Source organism: Candoia aspera, chromosome 7, assembly GCF_035149785.1.
Source record: "Candoia aspera isolate rCanAsp1 chromosome 7, rCanAsp1.hap2, whole genome shotgun sequence".
NCBI classification, from domain to species: Eukaryota; Metazoa; Chordata; class Lepidosauria; order Squamata; family Boidae; genus Candoia; species Candoia aspera.
The window spans coordinates 30,836,733-30,856,656 of NC_086159.1; the positions used below are offsets into that span (position 1 = coordinate 30,836,733).

At 37.4% G+C, this 19,924-nt stretch overlaps 1 protein-coding gene across 1 annotated transcript in view; it reads left to right on the forward strand.

Moving 5' to 3' along the window:
• The first annotated feature begins 2,526 nt into the window (after window positions 1-2,526).
• Window positions 2,527-19,924, forward strand: part of EP300 (E1A binding protein p300) — a 76,227-nt gene continuing 58,829 nt past the window's right edge. Inside the window, exons 1-2 of the mRNA XM_063308197.1 lie at window positions 2,527-4,132; window positions 10,136-10,794. Coding sequence (XP_063164267.1) covers window positions 4,039-4,132; window positions 10,136-10,794 — 753 coding nt within the window. The 5' untranslated portion in view covers window positions 2,527-4,038. The remainder of the gene's footprint in view (window positions 4,133-10,135; window positions 10,795-19,924) is intronic.

Below are 19,924 nucleotides of genomic sequence, written 5' to 3' on the forward strand. Positions count from 1 at the left end.
TTGTTATCTGGAAGTGAGAATTGGGTATATCAGGAGAAACATAAAAGTATGTTTCTCCTCCTTTTTGGGGGGAGATAGGCGGTGATAGAAATTTGAATAATAAATAAATAAATACATAAGTTGAATACAGAGGGAATAGTATTTAGAAGAGTACATGTGAAAGGTGAAAGGTCCCCTGTGCAAGCACCAAGTCATGTCTGACCCTTTGGGGGGATGCCGCTTTCGTGATGTTTTCTTGGCAGACTATAGCGGGGTCATTTGCCATTGCTTTCCCCAGTCATCACCTTCCCCAGCAAGCCGGGTACTCATTTTACCAACCTTGGAAGGATGGAAGGCTGAGTCGACCTGAGCCGGCTACCCGACAATCCAGCTTCTGTTGGGATTGAACCTGGGTCGTGGGGAGAGTTTCGGTTGCAATACTGCCACCTACCACTCAGCCACACATGGCTCTCTAGAGTACATGGTACATGGTAAAACTAGAATAGGGTAAAATGAATGGGTGTCGAATGAATGTGCGCTAAATACAAATGTGGAGTGACTAGTATGAAAATAAATTGAGATAGCTTGGTCATGCAAAAGTGAGAACAAAAAGCAATTTATGCAGTGATAAATTGTCCTGGTAAAAACAAGGATTGAAAAATATGGAGAGGTATAGTACATGGTGTTGTGTAAACTAGATTTACCTTTAATTTTCTTGTTTAATCTCAGGTCTTTATTTTGCTTACTATTCTTACTTCTCTCCTTTGCTTTGCATAAAAGGAGAGGAATAGCATGATGCTAGAATGCAAAATTAATGCATAGCCATGTATTTGGATACTCTTGAAATATGATGGACAAGTCATCTTATCAAAGCCTCGTAATGCAGTCAGAATAGTATTTTTAAGAAGTTTATGGTAAAAAACAAGAATAAATAGAGTGAAGAACAAATGGGTACTGAATGAATTTGGATCGAATACCAAAGTTAATGGCCAATAAGAACGAAATACTTTTAGGTGGTTTAGTCATACAGAGAGAACAAAATGCAAAACAAAACTATGCAGGAAGGATGGAGAAGGGAAGACTGAGAAAATTGGATGGAGTTGAGAGCCTCAAAAGAAAGAAGTGAGAAGTGTAAAGAACAAGAGGTAATGTATGAATCAATGACTGATATAGTGGAAGCAAGGATGGTTGGAAAAGGAAATCTACATAAATCTAGTTTACACAAACACTATTCTCTATCTCTCTCTATACAGGAGAGATATAATGAATTGTATTTGTATAAACTAGATTTTTGTAGATTTCTTTTATCTCTTACCTTTAATTTCCTCTCCTCACTACTTTTTACACTTTCTATGTTTTGCCCAACGTTGCTTAGCCTGAAAGTGAATAGCAATGAAGGGTAGTATACATGTTCAAAATGACCAGGCAATTTTAACTACTGACTAGACAGAAAGAGGCCACGTAGCCAATAGTTTAATGAACTGGATCCTCATCTCCCAGACTAAAGGCTAGGAGAGAAAGTGGAATTCACACATGTTTCGCAAATACAAATATATGACTGGAGAAAGTGCTGTTATTTATGCTTAGCTGCTTCCCGAGAGAAAATTTCAGTTCACAAAAAATGGAAGGACAAATGGCAAGCTTGCTTAGTCTATACATCCCTTCAATTCCGCGTTTCTCTAATTTACACAGAGCCCGATTTTTGTAGGAAGTCACGGGCACTGAGTGAACAATTCGGCTCGTGATATTTTACAGGGAATGCACATCAATCCAAACAACGAAGTCCCACGTCCTTCCTCGTAACAAAAACCTCTTCTTCGCTCAGCTGAGTTTCCCTTTTCCTTTAGGAGCGTCAGACATGGATTCTGGCAGGAAAGCGAAAATTCTGAGTTGTGCAACACAGATTGTTTGATAAAAGACCTTTCCATCCCCACCGTGACTCTGTATCTTGATTGAGATTTCGGCCATACTATCATAGAGGATGGCCAACATTAATGATTTATATGTTGGTGGACACAGACACACAGCGTCATCGTCCTCATCACATTTGTGTATATATGAGGAACTGTTTCGCTAACCAAATCCTTTGGCCTCTACAGTGTAGGTTGGCGTCTTGTTAACACAAATGGGTAAACGAGAGAAGGAGGCCTCTCGTCACACAAACAGCTTCCGATGCGCATTTCGGGCACGATCAGTTCCTGGATACACAAGCTCTCCCCCCACTTCTGGATTACAATAGGGCTGGCCCAAGGAACAACCTCGCGACACATTTCGGCCGACTGAAAAACAGTAAGGACAGAGAGAAAAAAAGAGAAATTTTCCTCCCCTTTAAGAAATTTAGGCGAGAGAGTTTGCGGAAGGGATCACTTAAGGAGCGCAAGCCGACTGGGTAAGCAAGTCTCGTGACCGGAGCTGGCCCTGCCTCGGAATCTCCCCCCCTCGCAGCCCTCCGCGTTCCATTGTGTGTGCGAGCTGCGTGCATCCCCGCCTCTCCTTTTTTGGACACGCCCTTTTTTCTCTTGGCTCATTTCCGGCGCGGCCGCTCGCTTCCCTCTGAGGAATCGGGAGAGTGAAGAAACAACAGCCGCCATTTTGTTGGTGTGTGAGCGATTGAGGGGAGGGAGCGAACGAATAGGACCGAGCTGGGCGGGTAGAGCCCGGGAGGTGGAAAACAGCGACAGAGACCTTCAGCAACTCAGGGCCCCTGGCCGGCCAGACCCGAGACAGCCCGAAACCTCCGTGATACACCCACTATACTAGCCTCGTAGCCAGCAAGGGAGTACGCACTCCCGGTTTCGGCTAGAAACTCGGGTCCCCGGGTGGACTCCACCCCAATTCCTTCTGGCAATTGAGCCCGTTCGTGGGTCCAGGAGGCCGCTTCGCCTCGATTTGGAGAGCTGCTGCTGCTGCTTTTCTCTGCATCTCCTTTCCCGTGGGTCTATATGGCGGAGAGGAGACGGGGCCGCTCCAGAAACGCCTGAGGCACGGCGTCTCCAGTGCCGAGGAGAGCCTTAACCTCTCCGTAGATCAAGCGCTCGTAACCATCCGTATCCTCCGGGGAGGGGGAAGAGGCTGAGAAAAGGGGGGGAGGGGCCGCTCCTGCCGCTTCCTCCTCCTCTTGCTCTGGGATCGATCCCGTCGTCTCACCAGAAAGGGGTACCCCGCCAGAGAGAAAGAAAGGAAGAAAAGGAGGGGTGGCAGGCGTGCGTCCTGAAGCCCACCCTCTCCAGCTCCCATCCAGGGATTTCTGCTGCCTCCATCGGGACAACAACCTCTCCTCCGCCTCCTTGTTCCTGCACAACAAGATGTGAAGCGGAGACTCCTGGGACTTAGCTTCATCCTCCTCCTCCTCCTCCTCCTTACGGCTCTTTTTTCTGCAGCCATTAGTGATTAGCAAGAACGGCGCAGGGGGAGTTGGGGACCCTCGGTACGTTCCGTCTGTGATCCCCTTCCCCAGCCCCTTGTTCACCAGTGTAGGCATTTTTCTCCGTTGCAGGCTGGTTTTGGAAGGAGTAGGAAAGAACTGCAAGCAAAGAAAAACGATTCTTTCTCTCTTCGCCTCTCCTCCTTCGCCCGCCGCCTTGTGGCGATGAGGAGGAGGAGGACGACGCCGAGGAGGAAGAGGTTGATGGCGGCGAAGAGGCAGCAGCAGGAGGAAAAGACGACGACCCCCCGGAGGATGAAGATGGTGGTATTGGCGGCGGCGGCGGTGAGGAACCACCAACTGTTCTACGGCCGGATTTAATTCGATTTGTAAATTTATCAAGCCCTTTTAATTGATTATAGGAAGGGTTTGTTCTGTTCTTTTCATCCTTGTTTTTCCTTGTGGCCCGGGGAAAAGACTGCTTCCACACCCTGTTTCCCATCTCTGTTCCCCCTTACTCACTGCTATCCAACAGAAACCGATTTCGAGGAGCAGAAAAAGAGGAACTTTGTCTATTTCTTCTTCAGTCCATTTCCATACTGCTGTTCAGTTGATTTTGGATCAAAGAAAACGGCTGAGGGCATTGGGGATCCCCATCTTTAATTTGGGCTCTGTTTGTCTAAAAAGAATTAAAAATGGCCGAGAATGTGGTGGAGTCGGGCCCGCCTTCAGCCAAGAGGCCTAAACTCTCTTCACCGGCGCTCTCTGTCTCTGCAAGCGATGGCACAGGTCAGTCTTGGGCATAGATCCCTTAATTATACCTTACCACAAATGGCCTCTCTCTTTTTTTGATAGTCTTTTTTGCCAGTCTGTTACATTTTTTTCCTCTGTCTGTGTACTTGTTTTTAGTCAATATTTTGCAGTATTGCTTTGGATATTTAATTGACATTAATCTTTATGTCTTCGAAGAGGCTGAAAATGTGTTGATGCTTGCTTCTGAGTGCTTGCAGCAGTTGAAATATTGTAAAAAAGTGGTCATTATTGCAGTTATTATCTATGTGTGGATGTAGATTCTTTTCTTCAAATCTTAAACTCATTTAATCTGAAGGGTCCTTATTTTTCATCTTGCCAGTGTTCTGATTGCTAAATTTTGATTACCTGTATTTCCACCAATTTTTTAGTACTAATATTGTTTGATAATGGGGTAATTACAGCTGCTGATATAATTCATGTTGAGGCTTTTGTTAAGACAGCCTCACTAGATCAACACTGAAAAACAATATAGACTTTCTTTATCTGTATTTTTATGTGTCATATGCTTTTGTTCAGAGACCAAAATGTCTGAATTTCCCATGAAGTCATGCCTGATTTGTAAAGATGAGTACAGCAACACTATTTATTTATTGAACAAATCATCTGGATAGAAATGCTAGAACTCCTTTGAAATTAGGGATGCATGTTACAGGTGTTCTTTTGGTAACAACTGTTTACAGGTTCTCTTAGAAGTTCAGGAAACTATATCCTTATAAACAATATATTGGCTGCAAGAGAACAATTGTGTTGTTTTCTTGAGATTTCTGAGCAGTATATGATTAGTCTGTGCAGTAAGTTATTTTAACTCATTTTATCAGAAGAGATTATCTGGAATCCTTCAGTCAGAAATCTAGCCATTCTGATTATCAATGGTAGCCAGACTTGTTCATTGAATTTATTTTGTACTGGATATATAAATGAGGGGAAAATGGCTGATTGTGTTTGATAGATAGGCTATATATATGTATTTTTTGTCTGAATACTGGTTGGATACACTAGATAATTTGGAATCCTTCTTGTGGTTAGTATTCACTTCCGAACAATGTTTCTATTTGAATCTGCAGTCTATATTGATATCCCCAACAACTTTAGGGATTTGTAGGTTATTTGCTACCAAGTGCATTAATTCCACTATTTGTCAGGCCTAGTATAACACTTAACTGAAAATCAACAAGTTCCATTTTGCTAGTAGGAAAGCAAGGTTGGAATCTGCTTTCAGAATTCTTTGTGGAGGTATATAAAACAAATACTATAAAATAATACATACTTTTTCAGAGTAATGCTGCAGAATAGTACTTATTAATGTTGTACCCCTTTCCTATGCAGAATATGCATTCTGATTTTTTAAGGTTGCAAGCCTGTGCAGACTTTTCTGAGACTATGTTCCATTGAATGAATTCATAGACAGTCATATGAGTGTATTGTGAATCAGTACAAACCCATGCATATTTACTCCGATATAAATCTTATTGGATTCAGTGGGACTTTTTCAATGAATGCTTCTTTTGCTAATGAGAATGGTACACTTTGTTTGATTCTCCTCAAAAAGCCATAGTTTTTGGCTTTCTATGTTAGTAATAAGCCATTGCATCTTTGTATTTCCAATGTGTTTTAGAAATATAGAAGATGAAATTAAGTTTGTTGTTTTGACTGTTTAGTTTGTTACTGTCATTCCCAAAGAGTTGCTAAGTGCTTCTAGCTTTTCATTAATCATTACTAATACAAATTTTATTTTTGTTGGTTGAATCCTCTTTGAAATAGTAGTTGGAGATGTTGAGATATAATAAACTTAAATATTAAGTACTTTCAGCGTATTGCAACTAGTGAATCTCCAGTTGTCCTTTGTTTTAATATTTGGTTTTCTGAAGGTGTGAAGATAACTGATTTAGTGTGTTCAGATAAAGCTATGGAGAAAAATGTTAACATATTTGCAACAAATTACTAACCTCTTTCCCATAATGCTGCGTCACAGTGCTGCATCTTTTTTCTAGCTATTAGAAGCTCTAGGTTCATTTTTCTGTTTTTTTTTTTTTTTTTTGCTTACTCTAATGCTCTGGAACATGCACAGGTGTAAATACTAAATTTATTTGGGAGCTATGGGAAAAGAGCCAGGAATCTGTATCTGTTGGCAAATTGGAAATACATCTAAGTTATATAACTACCAGATAAATAAGAAAGATTAATTGATATAATTCTGTATTCATCCCCAAAAGGAGCTTTGTTCCTTAAAATTTCTACATAAGATCGTGTACTAATACAGGTCTCCCTGAAACATTTTGCTACAGTTGTCAAGAATACCTTGCATACTGAGCATTTTTCATATAGGATTTTAATATTTTATTCCTTGAAAGTTACCAAGTCTACTCCTATATGAACTAAAGAGGAGACCAAAAAATCAGAGAACATAAGCATGAAGTGAATGAAAGAACACAACTGTGCTTATTTGTTGAGGTAGTATTTTGTGCTTATAACCCTTCTCACAATATTTTGAATATTTTTTTCACATAGATTTTTGACAAAATTCATCTTTGAATGCATTTCATTTTAGTTGTATTTCTGCAGTTAACATATGTAAGCCCTAGGCCTGCTAATAAAACTGCAGCTGCTCTTCAGTTTATTGATACTATGTGTACAAACTCTTTTTCTTTCCAGAAATGAATTGTTTCTATCATCTTGTCTACTTTGTGACTACAGAAAGATCTGTAAATATATGTAGTATATGTCCTAAGCAGCTTGACAGGTGCAAACTATTTGGACTTAATAAGTGAGGTCTAGGTATGCTGAAAGGAATATTTGACTCTCTCCTTCATCCTCCAAGCATGTGTTTTAAAGTCATCACAGTTTTGAATAGATGTTGTGTTTGTATGGGAATCTTGAGATCCCTGTTATTTTGACAGAAAATTTATTCCAAATGTCTGAAGAATTATAACACAATATTTGATACTTTTATGCATCTGTGCAACTGAAGTAGACTTTCTGTGAAAAATAATATTACATTAAAAGTTTATTTCAATGTTTTGATAGAGAATAGGCATTTATCTAGTAGGTTAGTAGTCCAAAATAATGGTGTGAGTAGAACTTACCAGCTTTTGGTATATATTTTCTTTAAAGCCAGAACTCTTAAGGAAAAAGGTAGTTGAAGAGAGTAACTCTCTTGTTTCTGGCTTTGTCATTTCATGGCAGAAGTGATTACCACTTGCCTAGTATTCAGGAACACTAAGGAAGTGGTAGCAGGTGTTTTTGCTCTTACGTACTACAGGATCCTGTGGATCTCAGATCCCAGAGGGAGCTCTGGCAGAGAAGCATGCCATTTCAATTTCCATCTGTGTTATATGTGACTGTCCTTGGCCCTTCAAGGAGCCCTAAGGTAAACTTCTGAGGGAGTGTAGAATGCACAGCCTCTTGCTTCTTTTTTCCTTCATGTAAAATCTCTGAAATTAGCTATTAAGATTGGAGAAGAGGTTTGTTCAGATTCTCATTTAAAGCAATTATTACTTATAGCAGTTATGTCATCTGCTGTAATTGTATTTTAGGCAAGTTTCAATAAGTGATGATAGGCCAGTGCTACTAAATATCATATACTAGTTGCTTGCTTTTCTGAAATCTGATCTGTAATCAGAAAATTTGCTTTTCTGAAAAGCATTTGTTTTCTCCATTAACAAATGTCAATAGCTTTTGATACCTTCTGATTTTTAAAATAAAAACAGTTTATTTACTGAAAGTTTTACTTATTTTCTAAAAGTTCATTAAATGAACTTTGTCTTGTACGTCAGAATGTAATTGCCAATTTTCCCTACTCTCTTACAAACTGAATTTTAAGAGTTATTTTTGAAGTTGATATATACTTGACTACTTTGATATTTGTAGTTAAATTACATGACTTTTTAAAATTGAAAATGTGAAAAATAGAAGTAGTTCTGAAAAGTATGCAGTTTCATATGTATCCATGGTATCTCAGGATACCAGCCAGTGTGATGTAATTGTTAAACAATATGCAATAGTATTAGTATTAGCTCTAAATGTGCACTCTGCACAACTCTGAATTGAATAATCCCATGAATGGAGGAGGGGGTGATGTTGATTCGCCTTTCTATTATGCAGCTGCTTGTACTCCCCAAAATCTGCTCTAATTAATGAGCCTCTAAAACTTAGGAGGTAACAATAGAAATTGATTTCCTGCCTCCTTTCTCAGAGAGGAAGATATGTTGAATTTCTGTAGCCTTCAACAATACAGGGTACATGTTGGTACACCTCTGGAACCATTCTTAAGTTAGTAGGGTTATGAAGGCTTTACATCCAAGTAAATAAGATTATTGTACTATTTCAGTGTGTTGTAGGATTGACCAAACCAAAAGAGAAGAAAATAGGTAAGTTGTTTTCAAACAGTCAAATTCAGCTCCTGTTTAAATCATCATAAAATTAGAGTGAAAACTACATTAATAACTTATTAGTATTTATATTCTTTATCATTAATATTTGGATCATATTCCTAGCACCATAGTAATATTTTCTTCAAATAAGTTGAACATTGTTCATGTATATTTTCTGTAGTGTACGAAGTCCAGCTGTGTGGTGCCATGCATGTTTTTTTATTTTTTTACATATAAATTATGTGGTAGAGAACATCACTTTTCTGTAGGAATAGTTCCTGTTTGCCAGATTGTTCTATCAGCTGCCCTGGGAATATTTTAGTTTTCAGAAGTGGCATATATATTCTGATTTAACAACAACCAACCCTGAATGTCCTGAACATTTAGCTAAAACCCCCTTGTTTATCTGATCCACCTTGTCACTACAAGAACTTGTAGTGTTTGTAAATGTTACCTTTTTAGAACTATTGCTGAGGTATATTAAAAAATTGAAATGCTATTTGAAGTAGTATGGTAAGCTATTAAACTTGTGTGGTAGGAGAAATTGTGCCTCTTGGAACAATATTTGATAAAAAACAATTTTTTAAAGATAAAGTCAGCCTAAAATTTGCCACAGTTCTTAACCTAATTTTAAGAGAAACCTAACTAAACTTTGTGGGCATTGGGAGTCTTCCTTTAGGCTTTACTTTCAGCAGCTCTTAAAGCTATCTTAGGAGGGATTCTGGAATTTTAGAAAGCTGTTAAAGCAGTTCATGATTCCATTGCAGGAAGCTTCTCTGAGAGATAAATACTTGGAAAGCCAAAGGACCTGGCTCAGTTTTCTACTTCCTTTAAGATCTTTACTTATTGTATATCTTGGAATAAAGGCTGTAGAACTAGAAATGCTCATCCTTCTAGCATAGTATATATGGGCTATAAATATGTTCATTAAATTCACACACTGAATAAATTTGGCAATAGAACTAAAATGAGATTGCTGTTGATTTTTCCTTGATCATTCAGAAACATGGAATGAGTAGATCTCATATTTCTACATCCTTCAGTTATTTAAGTTTTAAACTTGTAGATTTTGCAGGTTAGTTTCAGGCAAAATAAAGAGAACAATTTCTTGTCTATTCAGTTTTAACCTGGTAACTCTTTTTGACTAGATGTGATGGATCATGTTAGCTGGCAAATTATAGAACTAAAAATCAGGCAAGTAAAGAGTAGAATTGTTGAATTGTGTTTAATGTCATGTGTTTCCTAGTAATGTGTGGCTGAAACAATGGTGGATAGGCACGTGCACTGATTTGCTGCTCTTAGTTTTAAGCATTGGAGTTCGTAGCAATTGTAAGATGTCACATATAATGTTTGAAAGCTTATAAACTTGGGACTAATGTCAGTTAATTGATACTGTTGCAGAGCCAAACTGGGTATATTAAAAATCATGTCATTTAACCTGTTTTGAGAGGGTTGTTGAGATGAAACAATGACTTTTTATTTTAAAAAATATTTTTGGTATAAAGCAAAATAGAGAAATAGCTATTCTGTCAACACTGAAAAAATAACTTCATTCAGCTGAAAAATTTGTTCAAGTGCTCTAAATTACTCTTTTGGCTTTTCTCTCCAGATTTTGGATCTCTCTTTGATTTGGAACATGACTTACCAGATGAACTTATCAGCTCTACAGAACTGGGACTTACCAATGGTGGTGACATTAATCAACTGCAGACCAGCCTTGGTATGGCACAAGATGCTGCTTCTAAACACAAACAGTTGTCAGAACTGCTTCGAGCTGGTAGCTCACCAAACCTTAATATGGGAGTTGGTGGGTCAGCACAGAGTATGACCAGTCAGCCACAACAGAGCAATCCTGGAATGGGAATCTTAAACAGTATGGTCAAAAGTCCCATGGCACAGGCTGCACTGACATCTCCAAATTTGGGGATGGGTACAAGTGGGCCAAACCAAGGTCCATCAACTCAGTCTACTGCAGGAATGATGCCGACAGTAAATAGTCCAGTAAATCAGCCTGGAATGGGAATGAATGCAGGAATAAATGCTGGCATGAATCCTAGTATGTTGTCTGCAGGAAATGGGCAAGGAATGATCCAAGGGCAAGTAATGAACGGTTCAATTGGAGCTGGAAGAGGACGTTCCAATATGTCATATCCAAACCCAGGAATGGGAAATGCTGGTACTCTGATTGCAGAGACATTGCAGCAAGGTTCTCCTCAAATGGGAGGCCAGGCAAGCCTGAGAGGTCCACAGCCTGGAGCAATGAACAAGGTAAGTCAAAGATTTTATTGTGAACACTGACAGTGAAAAATACAATTTCAAAATACCATCCTTTAGTGATGTTTTCAGATGCCTTCAGCTTGTTTGTGGATGAAACAAAATCTGTAACCTTATCAATGCATATTAAGGAGAAATTTTACATGGGTGTGGAAACCACTGAACTGTATTTTTAATAACCCTGTATTGGAGTCTAGGCATAGTATATCATTCAAAACAAATGCTTGAATTGATAAGTACGGCAGAATGATTGCACATGAGGTAATAAGTTAATAATCGTTTGTCTAATTGGAAGTGTTAAAAACTACTCCAAAGGCTAATACTAGTTTTCTTAAGTGGAGCATTAATATTAGAATATGTGTGAGATGATGATATTGGCTCTGTGACTCAAATGTTGAGTTTTGCAAAACATATTAGGTGCAAAATGACTTGGAATTTGAAATGCTACTTTTCAAGGCCCAAATGATTGTATTGAATACAAAACATCCATTTTGCACATAAAACAAAGTTTTCAATCATTTTGGGAATGTTTTGAATCAAAACAGTTTTGAACTTGAAACAGGACATTTTGAATTCAAAATAATTCAAATTCAAAACATTTTGCATGCCACTACTTAAAGGGGTGTGTTATTTTGTATTTTCCTTTGTCAAGAAGTGGTCAGAAAAATAATATTGAAAATTTTTGCTATTAATTATGGTAACTAGTTGGAGCCTCCAGGCAGAATATATTTCTGAATGTGAATGGTGACTTTCATAAACTGCTTATATGATTTTTGTGGGAGCATTTGGGAACTATTTCTAGTGATGGGCTAGATTGAATTTACAGTTTAATTTAATAAGCTGTTAAATAAACATTAACGTGATTGAGTTCAAACTTGTTAAGCCAGAAATTACTTCAGTCCAGTTTGGTGGATAAACCATAGTAGCTTGGTTATTACAGTGTTAATCTATAAACCATTGTTTCCAAATCACAATGGCTGGGTTTACACATCACACTAAACTTTGAAACAAAGCATATTATAGTGTCCTCAGCCTGTTTTTGTGACAAAACTTAGGGTGAGTTTATGCAAGGCGCAGTGAATGTTTGCTTTTGATTTTTATCGGAGAACTCTAATGTGGTATATTCAGTGAATGATGGTTCAAAGGAACTGTGGTTTAATAATTTGAAATCATGCTCCTTACTTTCATTGGTGAAATCTGTTAGAGGAAGAGCAGACAAATAATTGAATAAAATGTATATAGGTAGTCCTTGCTTAACGACCCTAGTTGGGACCAGCAATTCTGTTGTTAAGTGGTTAAGTGAAACATGACGTGACCACCCTGCTTAGCGATGGCAGTTCTGGCAGTCCCGTTGTAGTCGTTAAGTGAATCACCCATGGTTATTAAGCAAGACATCACATGACTGACTTGCAACCTCCTGCCTGTTTCTCCATTGACTTTGCTTGTTGGAAGTCAGCTAGGAAAGTCACAAATGGCGATTGCATGACTGCAGGATGCTGTGACCATCACAAATGTGTGATGGTCGCCAAAACCTGAACTGAGATCATGTGACCTCAGGGGCGCTGTGACGGTCATAAGTGCAAGGACTGGTTGCAAGTCACTTTTTCCAGCGCTGTCGTAACTTTGACTACTAAACAAATGGTCATTTAGTAAGGGCTACCTGTAATCTTTACTGCTCACTGTGTATACTTCTGTAGGAAATAGTGAATAGTTTTATTAAGAAATATGTTTAAGAAATTCAGTATTCCAAATTAATAAATTACTTCAGGAAAATGAGAAAAGGTTGGTAAGAATTGAAATTACATCTAAACCAAATCTTTGCCATACTTGTCCAAATATAATTATATTCTGTAGGAGATTGTGCACTGTGCTACCAAGTTGATATTGCTGAGTTGGAGCCCTGGAAAATTAGTGCAGTTCCCTGCACAATGCAGCAGGTGAGGGATGACATAGTCTAAATAGAGCAGTTGCACTTTGCGAGGGGGTGCAACATGGATCAGTGACCCTACTGATTTCTAGAAATTTGCACAATAAAAACTTTAATTTGGCATTGTAGCACTGCTCCCCCAAATCCCAAATACTAGATTTTTTTGCCCTTTTTTGATTACCTGTTAACAGAGTGACAGTCTTATAGGGTTTTCTTAACAACAGCGCTGTATTGAAATCAGCCTGTATATAACATGCCTTAAACAGGGAGATAATTGCAAGTTCTCATTATTCTGTATACCTGCTGTTCAGAGCTGTTCTAGCAGGTCGGACATACTACGGGAAGAGTGCAGTGAAAATAATCTGGAGTATGAATGATGGGAGCAGAATAACTCTTTGCTTTTGATGGAATTCAGCTGTTTCTAGATGCATTTTAGCAGAATAACAATTAAAATATTAATTTAAATTAATATATATTTTATATTTAAAATGCCTTCAGACCGCCTTTTAAGGTAGAACCAAAACCATTTTTGGAAATTTAAAAACATATATAATAAAAGTATTAAAAGCCTGTTAAATGACTAAAGAAGACAACATATTACGAAACACATTAAAACTTAAAATTTGTTTTAACAACATTGGTAATATATGACCTGGTTCATAATAGGTTCATGCTCTAAACCAAAATTGGTTCTGGCTTAATGTGTTGTATAAGCCCAAGTATTGTAGTTGGTTTAGTAAATATTGATTAAAACAAGCTATGGTATGGTATTTACAAAGCCTATAGGTGGCTTGTGAGTCATTGGCCTGATTTCTACTAATACTTGGCTAATAACACTTTCTCAATAGAAGATCAGATATGAAATTAAGTATTGGGATATACAGTGGATAGGGCTTAACTTGGATATGGATGATCTGAACATTAATTCTAATTTTTTTTTTCTATTCAAAAAATAGCACTAATCCAACCTGCTTTATTAACCATCAGAAAGACCCCGGAATCATTTTTATTTTGAGTAGGTTTTTAATTGTAGCTTGACTATTCCTGATTTTAATCACCTTAAATTTGGGTATGTAATTTAAGGTGATTAAAAGTAATTTTTAATATACTTTTTGTTACCATATTGTATGAGTTGCTCTGACTACACTTGTTTGCCTAGATCCTAGCTTGTTCATGAAAAATAACTCCAGAACTTTTTAAAGGAGAGATGCTTCAGAAGAATGTTATTTGTTGGTTATACATCTAATGCATTGTCACAACTTTTAAAGAATATTGGTTTTAAATGCAAATATGCTCCTGTATTCAACCGTTGTATTGTGACATTGCATTATTATCAGTTACACAATTTGCTGGTTTAGAGAAATGTTATTTGCCTTATGATTCCAGTTGTTTGAACCAAGAAAACGAACCATATTGTAATATTTTTTTCAGTTTTTTCAGATTTTCCTTTTATGTTTCTAAGGATCACTATTGCAGATGCAGTTTATTAGTTATTTTTATGGCAAAGAGGATGTTCAGATTGCTACAGGGGGCTACAAAGTTGAATAACTAGTTTAAATCTGCAATTTCAGAATTACTGTATTAACAAAACATTACCATTGTTAGGCATAACTTAGATCACAGGCTATAGTAAAATTAATTTGCCTTTGTAAATCTAGAAGTTTGCAGGGAAAAAGAGTCTTGATCATCACTACTTTCAAATAAATTCCTATATGAGAATAGTAATTTGTTACAGGCTCTTGGGAAGTTATTATATATTTAATGAAGTTATTTCTCGAACATGGCAGCAGAAACTGCATTATTGCTGTTTCATCACTTGCTGAATTATTATAATGCTTAAGATAAGGGTTTCTGCTAACATTGGGTGGATGTCTTAAATTGAATTATCAGATACCTTTTGGAAAAAAAATAGTCTGAACACCCTAGCAGTCAATGTTCTTTCAGTTATACTGATCACGTGGGATGGCGGTGCCCAGTTGTCTTGCCAACAGCCTGTGGGCCGGCTATCCCGCCTTGGTGTCGGCAGCCGAAGCTGTGGCAGATTGACACCGGAGAGATCCTCTGGACCCAGAGCTGGGCGCTCCCAACTATCAGGGAAGGCACCCCCTTGGCCACCCCCTCCCTGAGAGCAAGGGGTGAGTGTAAGCCAAGGCGCTTGCTGCTGCTCAGAGAGCACGAGGGAAGTGTGCCCCATTCTGTCTTTTGATAGAAAAAAAAATTAGAATTAATGTTCAGGTCATCCATACCTAAGTTAAGCCCTATCCACTGTATATCTGTATATTATATAACTGATCAGTTATAAATCTCATTGTCTAATTAACCTATGAATAAGAATCTCTGATTCATCAGAATCTAGCATCTTTATAGGCTTTAATCTCTTAAGAATAATAGAACAGACACCACTGTTTCATTGTGGATGCTGGAAAGGTGTGATATGTGAAGGGTATATAGTGTTCTGATTTTCTCAGGACTTTATAAAAACAAATTAACTCACAAATAACACAGTGAAATATGTCCAATTCCAGTCCCAGTTGTGGATGTAAGTCAAGGACTACCTGTATTGTCATAATGCTGTTCATATTTGTATAATCCATATTTTTATCATTGCATATAATTAATGTGGATTTAACCACTTTTAATATAAGTTAGTTGTGCAATGTGGATAGGCAGAAACTTGGTCCATTGCATCTGTAGTCTGCAAAATAGATTCCTGTTAACTTAAAAGTTTCATTGTACTTGGATGGATTTCATTGCACCTTGGAATTTTAGGGCTATTGGCTAGTCTGGGCCATTAAAAAAATCTCAAAAGAAGGGCATACCAAACCTCTTCCATAGTAATTCTAAGAAAACTGCATGGGCATGTAATTACCAGAAGTTGACTTTGACTCTAGAGATTTTAAAGGGCTTTGACAGGTGGTGGCATCTTGCCACTTGACTGATTTTGGAAGCTAAGCGTTGTGTTTATTCTAGAGCTGTGTGTCAAAAAGCATCCAGGAAGACGACAATGGCAAGCCTCTCTGTAAGGGTGCTGAAAAATCTTGTATGAATGCTCCAAGAGTGTCTTTACTTTTAGTGTGGTGCCATTTCTGTGTTTATGGTGACTAGGCTATGCTTTGGAAATGGTTGCAAATTACCTTTTATTGACTTGGATAGGCCTTCTGCAAAGAACTTAACACTAGTCATTAGATGTAAGTTTGCAGTTGGAAGCAAGGTGCTTACATAGTTTCATCCTATAAGTAATGCTTCAATAGGAGTTTATTAAATATAATTGGAAAACTGTCTTATATTAATGGATGAATGGGTTGGGAGTCTTCCATAGGCAGAAGAAGCACTGTCCATTGAAGGCCTCTGTTAAGTGAGAATGGATTAAGTAATAGGATAAGTGGCAGGGATTATACTATCATTTGTTTCTCCTTACTATCCTGCCAAAATGTAAACTTGTTAGCATGCTGCTGGCCAAATGATGGTGATTTTTTGTTTGGCAGATTCCCACAGTGCACTCATGTACCAGATAACCATGGATGTTCTCTGTTCTTCAGCTTCTGAAAATTCTGAGTTTTGCTTTTAAATTAGCTAATCAGTTAGTGTAGTGGTCCAACACATTGCCCATTCTTTCTGATTGCGGTTGCTTGAAGGCATATAAATTGCCTCCAGATGGGATTGGAGTGTCCAGAAAAAGAGATAAGTGAGTTGCTGGTTTGGTGTCTTGGCTAAACAGCTGCCAGACTTCTCGCAACTTATAATCAACTTTGAATTGGACAGGTGGATGTTTTGTACAGCTTCAGAGTGGTGAGGAAGGCTGCTCTCTTATTTATAAACAGCTGTGAAATTTGGTGGTAATATTTGAGGGGAGCTCCAACAGGCAAAAACCCAGATCCTTGCAATCTAAATGTCTCATGTTCAGCTCTTTTCCCAGTTTCTAGTATTTCCCACATTCTATTTTGCCATTTTGGAAATAATTTATAAAAATTGGCATTTTTAGCAGCATAGGGAAGATGCATTATGAAGAATTTATTGCTTCACAACATTGCATGTAATCTGGGCATCCAGTAGCAGATGGGTGGGTTCTTTATTTTTATCATTACTGGAATTTTGTTTTGTATTCTCTTTAAAATAGGAGCAAAACCTGGAGTTTTTTTAAATATCCAGAATAAAACCTAAGAAGTTATCTCATAAATGGAGAACATTTTTGACTTGAATTTCATAGTTGATGTGTCCAGTACGTTTGTGTCTGTGTCTTAATCACAGAATCCCCATTGTCTGTGGAAGCCAGCCATCATGTATTCCTTTTGTTTCATATAGTACCCTAATGTTCAGGACCAGCTTTTTTATAGGGTTAGGTTGAGTTGGAGTTTCATGAAAATCAGGCTTATTTTAATTCAGGCATATTTTAATCAAAATCACCATTTTCTGCTGCCCATTGTTTTATGTTACCTAATGTTTTCTTAACATTTTGCTGGGTTGTAGAATTGGTGAATACTTAAGTATACCTTTTGATGGGGATTAGTGAAATGATAGATCTTATCTGGCTTAACTTGAACACGTTGGATACAAATAAGTTTTTCATATACTGTATTTCACTATATGAAATGTAGTGACCACTTGTGCTTTGTATTATAAACTGAAAGTAGTAAACTGCTGAAACAACCTTAAGCATTTGATGAGATATAGTTCAGACTTCATTTCAGGACTTGAGCAAGTTATTTTGGAAGTTTACTACCTTGAAGCACTATATAAGGTACATACAAAACTTACTGTTCTGGGAACAAACATAATCTAGCCCCAAAACTCTTGTTTCACCTTGAAGAGCATGCCTGGAATACCACAAACTGCTTCTGCTTCAGAGAAGCAACTTCCAGAAAAATCATTGGATTACCCCAGAATGCTACACCGGCATCATCTGGAGGAGAACAGTCTCCAGAGCACTCTTCCCAAATCTGAGTATTTTAGCCAATTGTAAATTATATAAGTTGTTTGAATTAATTCTGTACTACAAAATTCTGTGACATTGCAAAATATAAAATTATAATTTATAAAATATAAAAAATTATGAAATATAAAGAGTCAATATAGTCCTTTGAAGAAAATCCAGTCATTTTTGCTTAGTTTCCTAGCAGACTTTGAAAAGTTACAAGCTTTTTATGAAAAGTTTGTGGGAAAACATTACAGATTACAGTTTCTTTCTCAGAATAAGCAATAAGCTTCTTCTGAGACAGCACCAGACATAAAAGATGTATAAAAATATAAAAACTAAAATGAGTTTTAGTTCTGTTTTTTTCTTAGATATAAATTAATCTGGTTTGTGCCTTTTACTCAAAATTCCCATTGAACAAATAGGACTACTACTTTGCAGTCAATTACTTGATGGATTTAATTTATTTTATGCTTTCCTTAATAGAATAAAAACTTTAATACTTAAAATAGTGAAATTGCAGTTTTATTGAGTAATTAAAATATGATGGTAATACACTATTCAGAGCCTGAAATTTATTTCAGTAGTCAGAGATGAAGCAGGAGAGGGCTTATTGTACTTGTTAATGCAATTTAGCTTAATAATGGTTGGTTTCAGTTAGAAGAAGGGTTTTGTTTTTTGTTGTTGGCTAAATATGTACAGTAAGTCCTCATTTAGGAACCTCATTTGGGACTGGCAACTTGGTCGCTAAATGGAAAACGTGTGACCATGACTATGCTTCCGATTTTACTTCAGCTTTCCTTTTTCCCCACTCCCCCACCCTTTGGAATGCTCACCCAGGCACTGAGATAATTAACAAGAAGGGAATTAATATTTGGTATTTATATTCATTGGAGAGGAAGGGATTACAAGAGAGTAAGCAGGCACACAATGGGGAATACAAATGAAAAGGAATGTGCTAGAGCCAGCTGTTTTGCATAGAGCATTCCTTTCTATCTGTATTCCCCACTGTGTCCCTGCTTACTCTCTTGTAATGCCTTCTTCTCCAATCTCTCTTCTCTGCAAGGGGGAGAAAAAAAACAGGTCAGGCACAGGACAACATGTACTAACTGACTGTAATGGCAAAACATGACTGAGAGATGCTGTGAAGGTCGTAAATGTGCACCTTGGTCTCAGAGTTATTTTTTCAGCACCGTTGTAACTTCGAATGGTCGCTGCATGAGGCAGTCAGTAAATGCGGTCTACCTGTATCTTACTTAAATATGCAGCTTACCTTTAGTATTGGTTTATAAATGAGGGGCCAATACCCCAGACTGTATTTAGCTAGTCAGTTGGTTAGAGAACTCAAATTTTACTTTCAAGATGGAGTTAGTACAGACTACAACAGAATGTTTTATTTCTGTTTCTCTCTAAATATCTGCTCTCAGTCCATATTTTAAAAGCGAAGCAAAAACCTGATTTTTGAGGGTGATGGTCATGGTGGTAGCATGTTAATTCAAAAGTGAAGGCACTTGTACTAGGTATGACTACATTTGCTTTCTGAATTAAATACTAAAGGCTCAAAGCCTATGAGTTTTGGCTATTATTTATATTGTTTTTAATATTCACCAAATAGTTTTAAAACAGATTTAATGAGTGGCTTCATTTGATTTTGTTAAATATTTTTCAAACACTGTAATAGCTTTTACTCAAATCCACAGGCATCCTGTCTGGTCAAGGTTCAGCCTTAGTCTGTTCTTTCCGATCTAGAACCTTATTGCTTCCAAGTACCAGATCCTGAACCACTCTCCTGTCTGCCTTCTCCTGTCTGGAGATGTATAACTCAGTATCATCTTCACAGTGATGATACCTCTGTACATGCTAATGCATTATTTTTCCCGGATTGATCTCTGGGAAACAATGATCTGGTTATTTCTGAAAAATAGCTGTATACTGATTGTAAGCCGCCCAGAGTCCCCCCGTAGGGGAGAGATGGGCGGTGAATAAATTTATAAAATAAATAAAAAAATACTGATTAAAAGGTACAAGCAAATGCAACTGAAATATTCCACTCTTAAATTTCCATGCTATATGACTATTTCAAACATTTTTGTAAAAATAGTGGACCTGTGATTAGGGACATCTTTAAAATTTATCTACTATAATTTAATGTTTAATCAAACGTCTTCCAACTTCTGTTTGGACATTCTTTTTAAATTACTTTAAGACAAAATAATTTAATGGCCCTGACTTTCTTTATTTTGCTTAAATTTTTTTTAAAAAGCCCTTTGAAGCACATGAGAGAA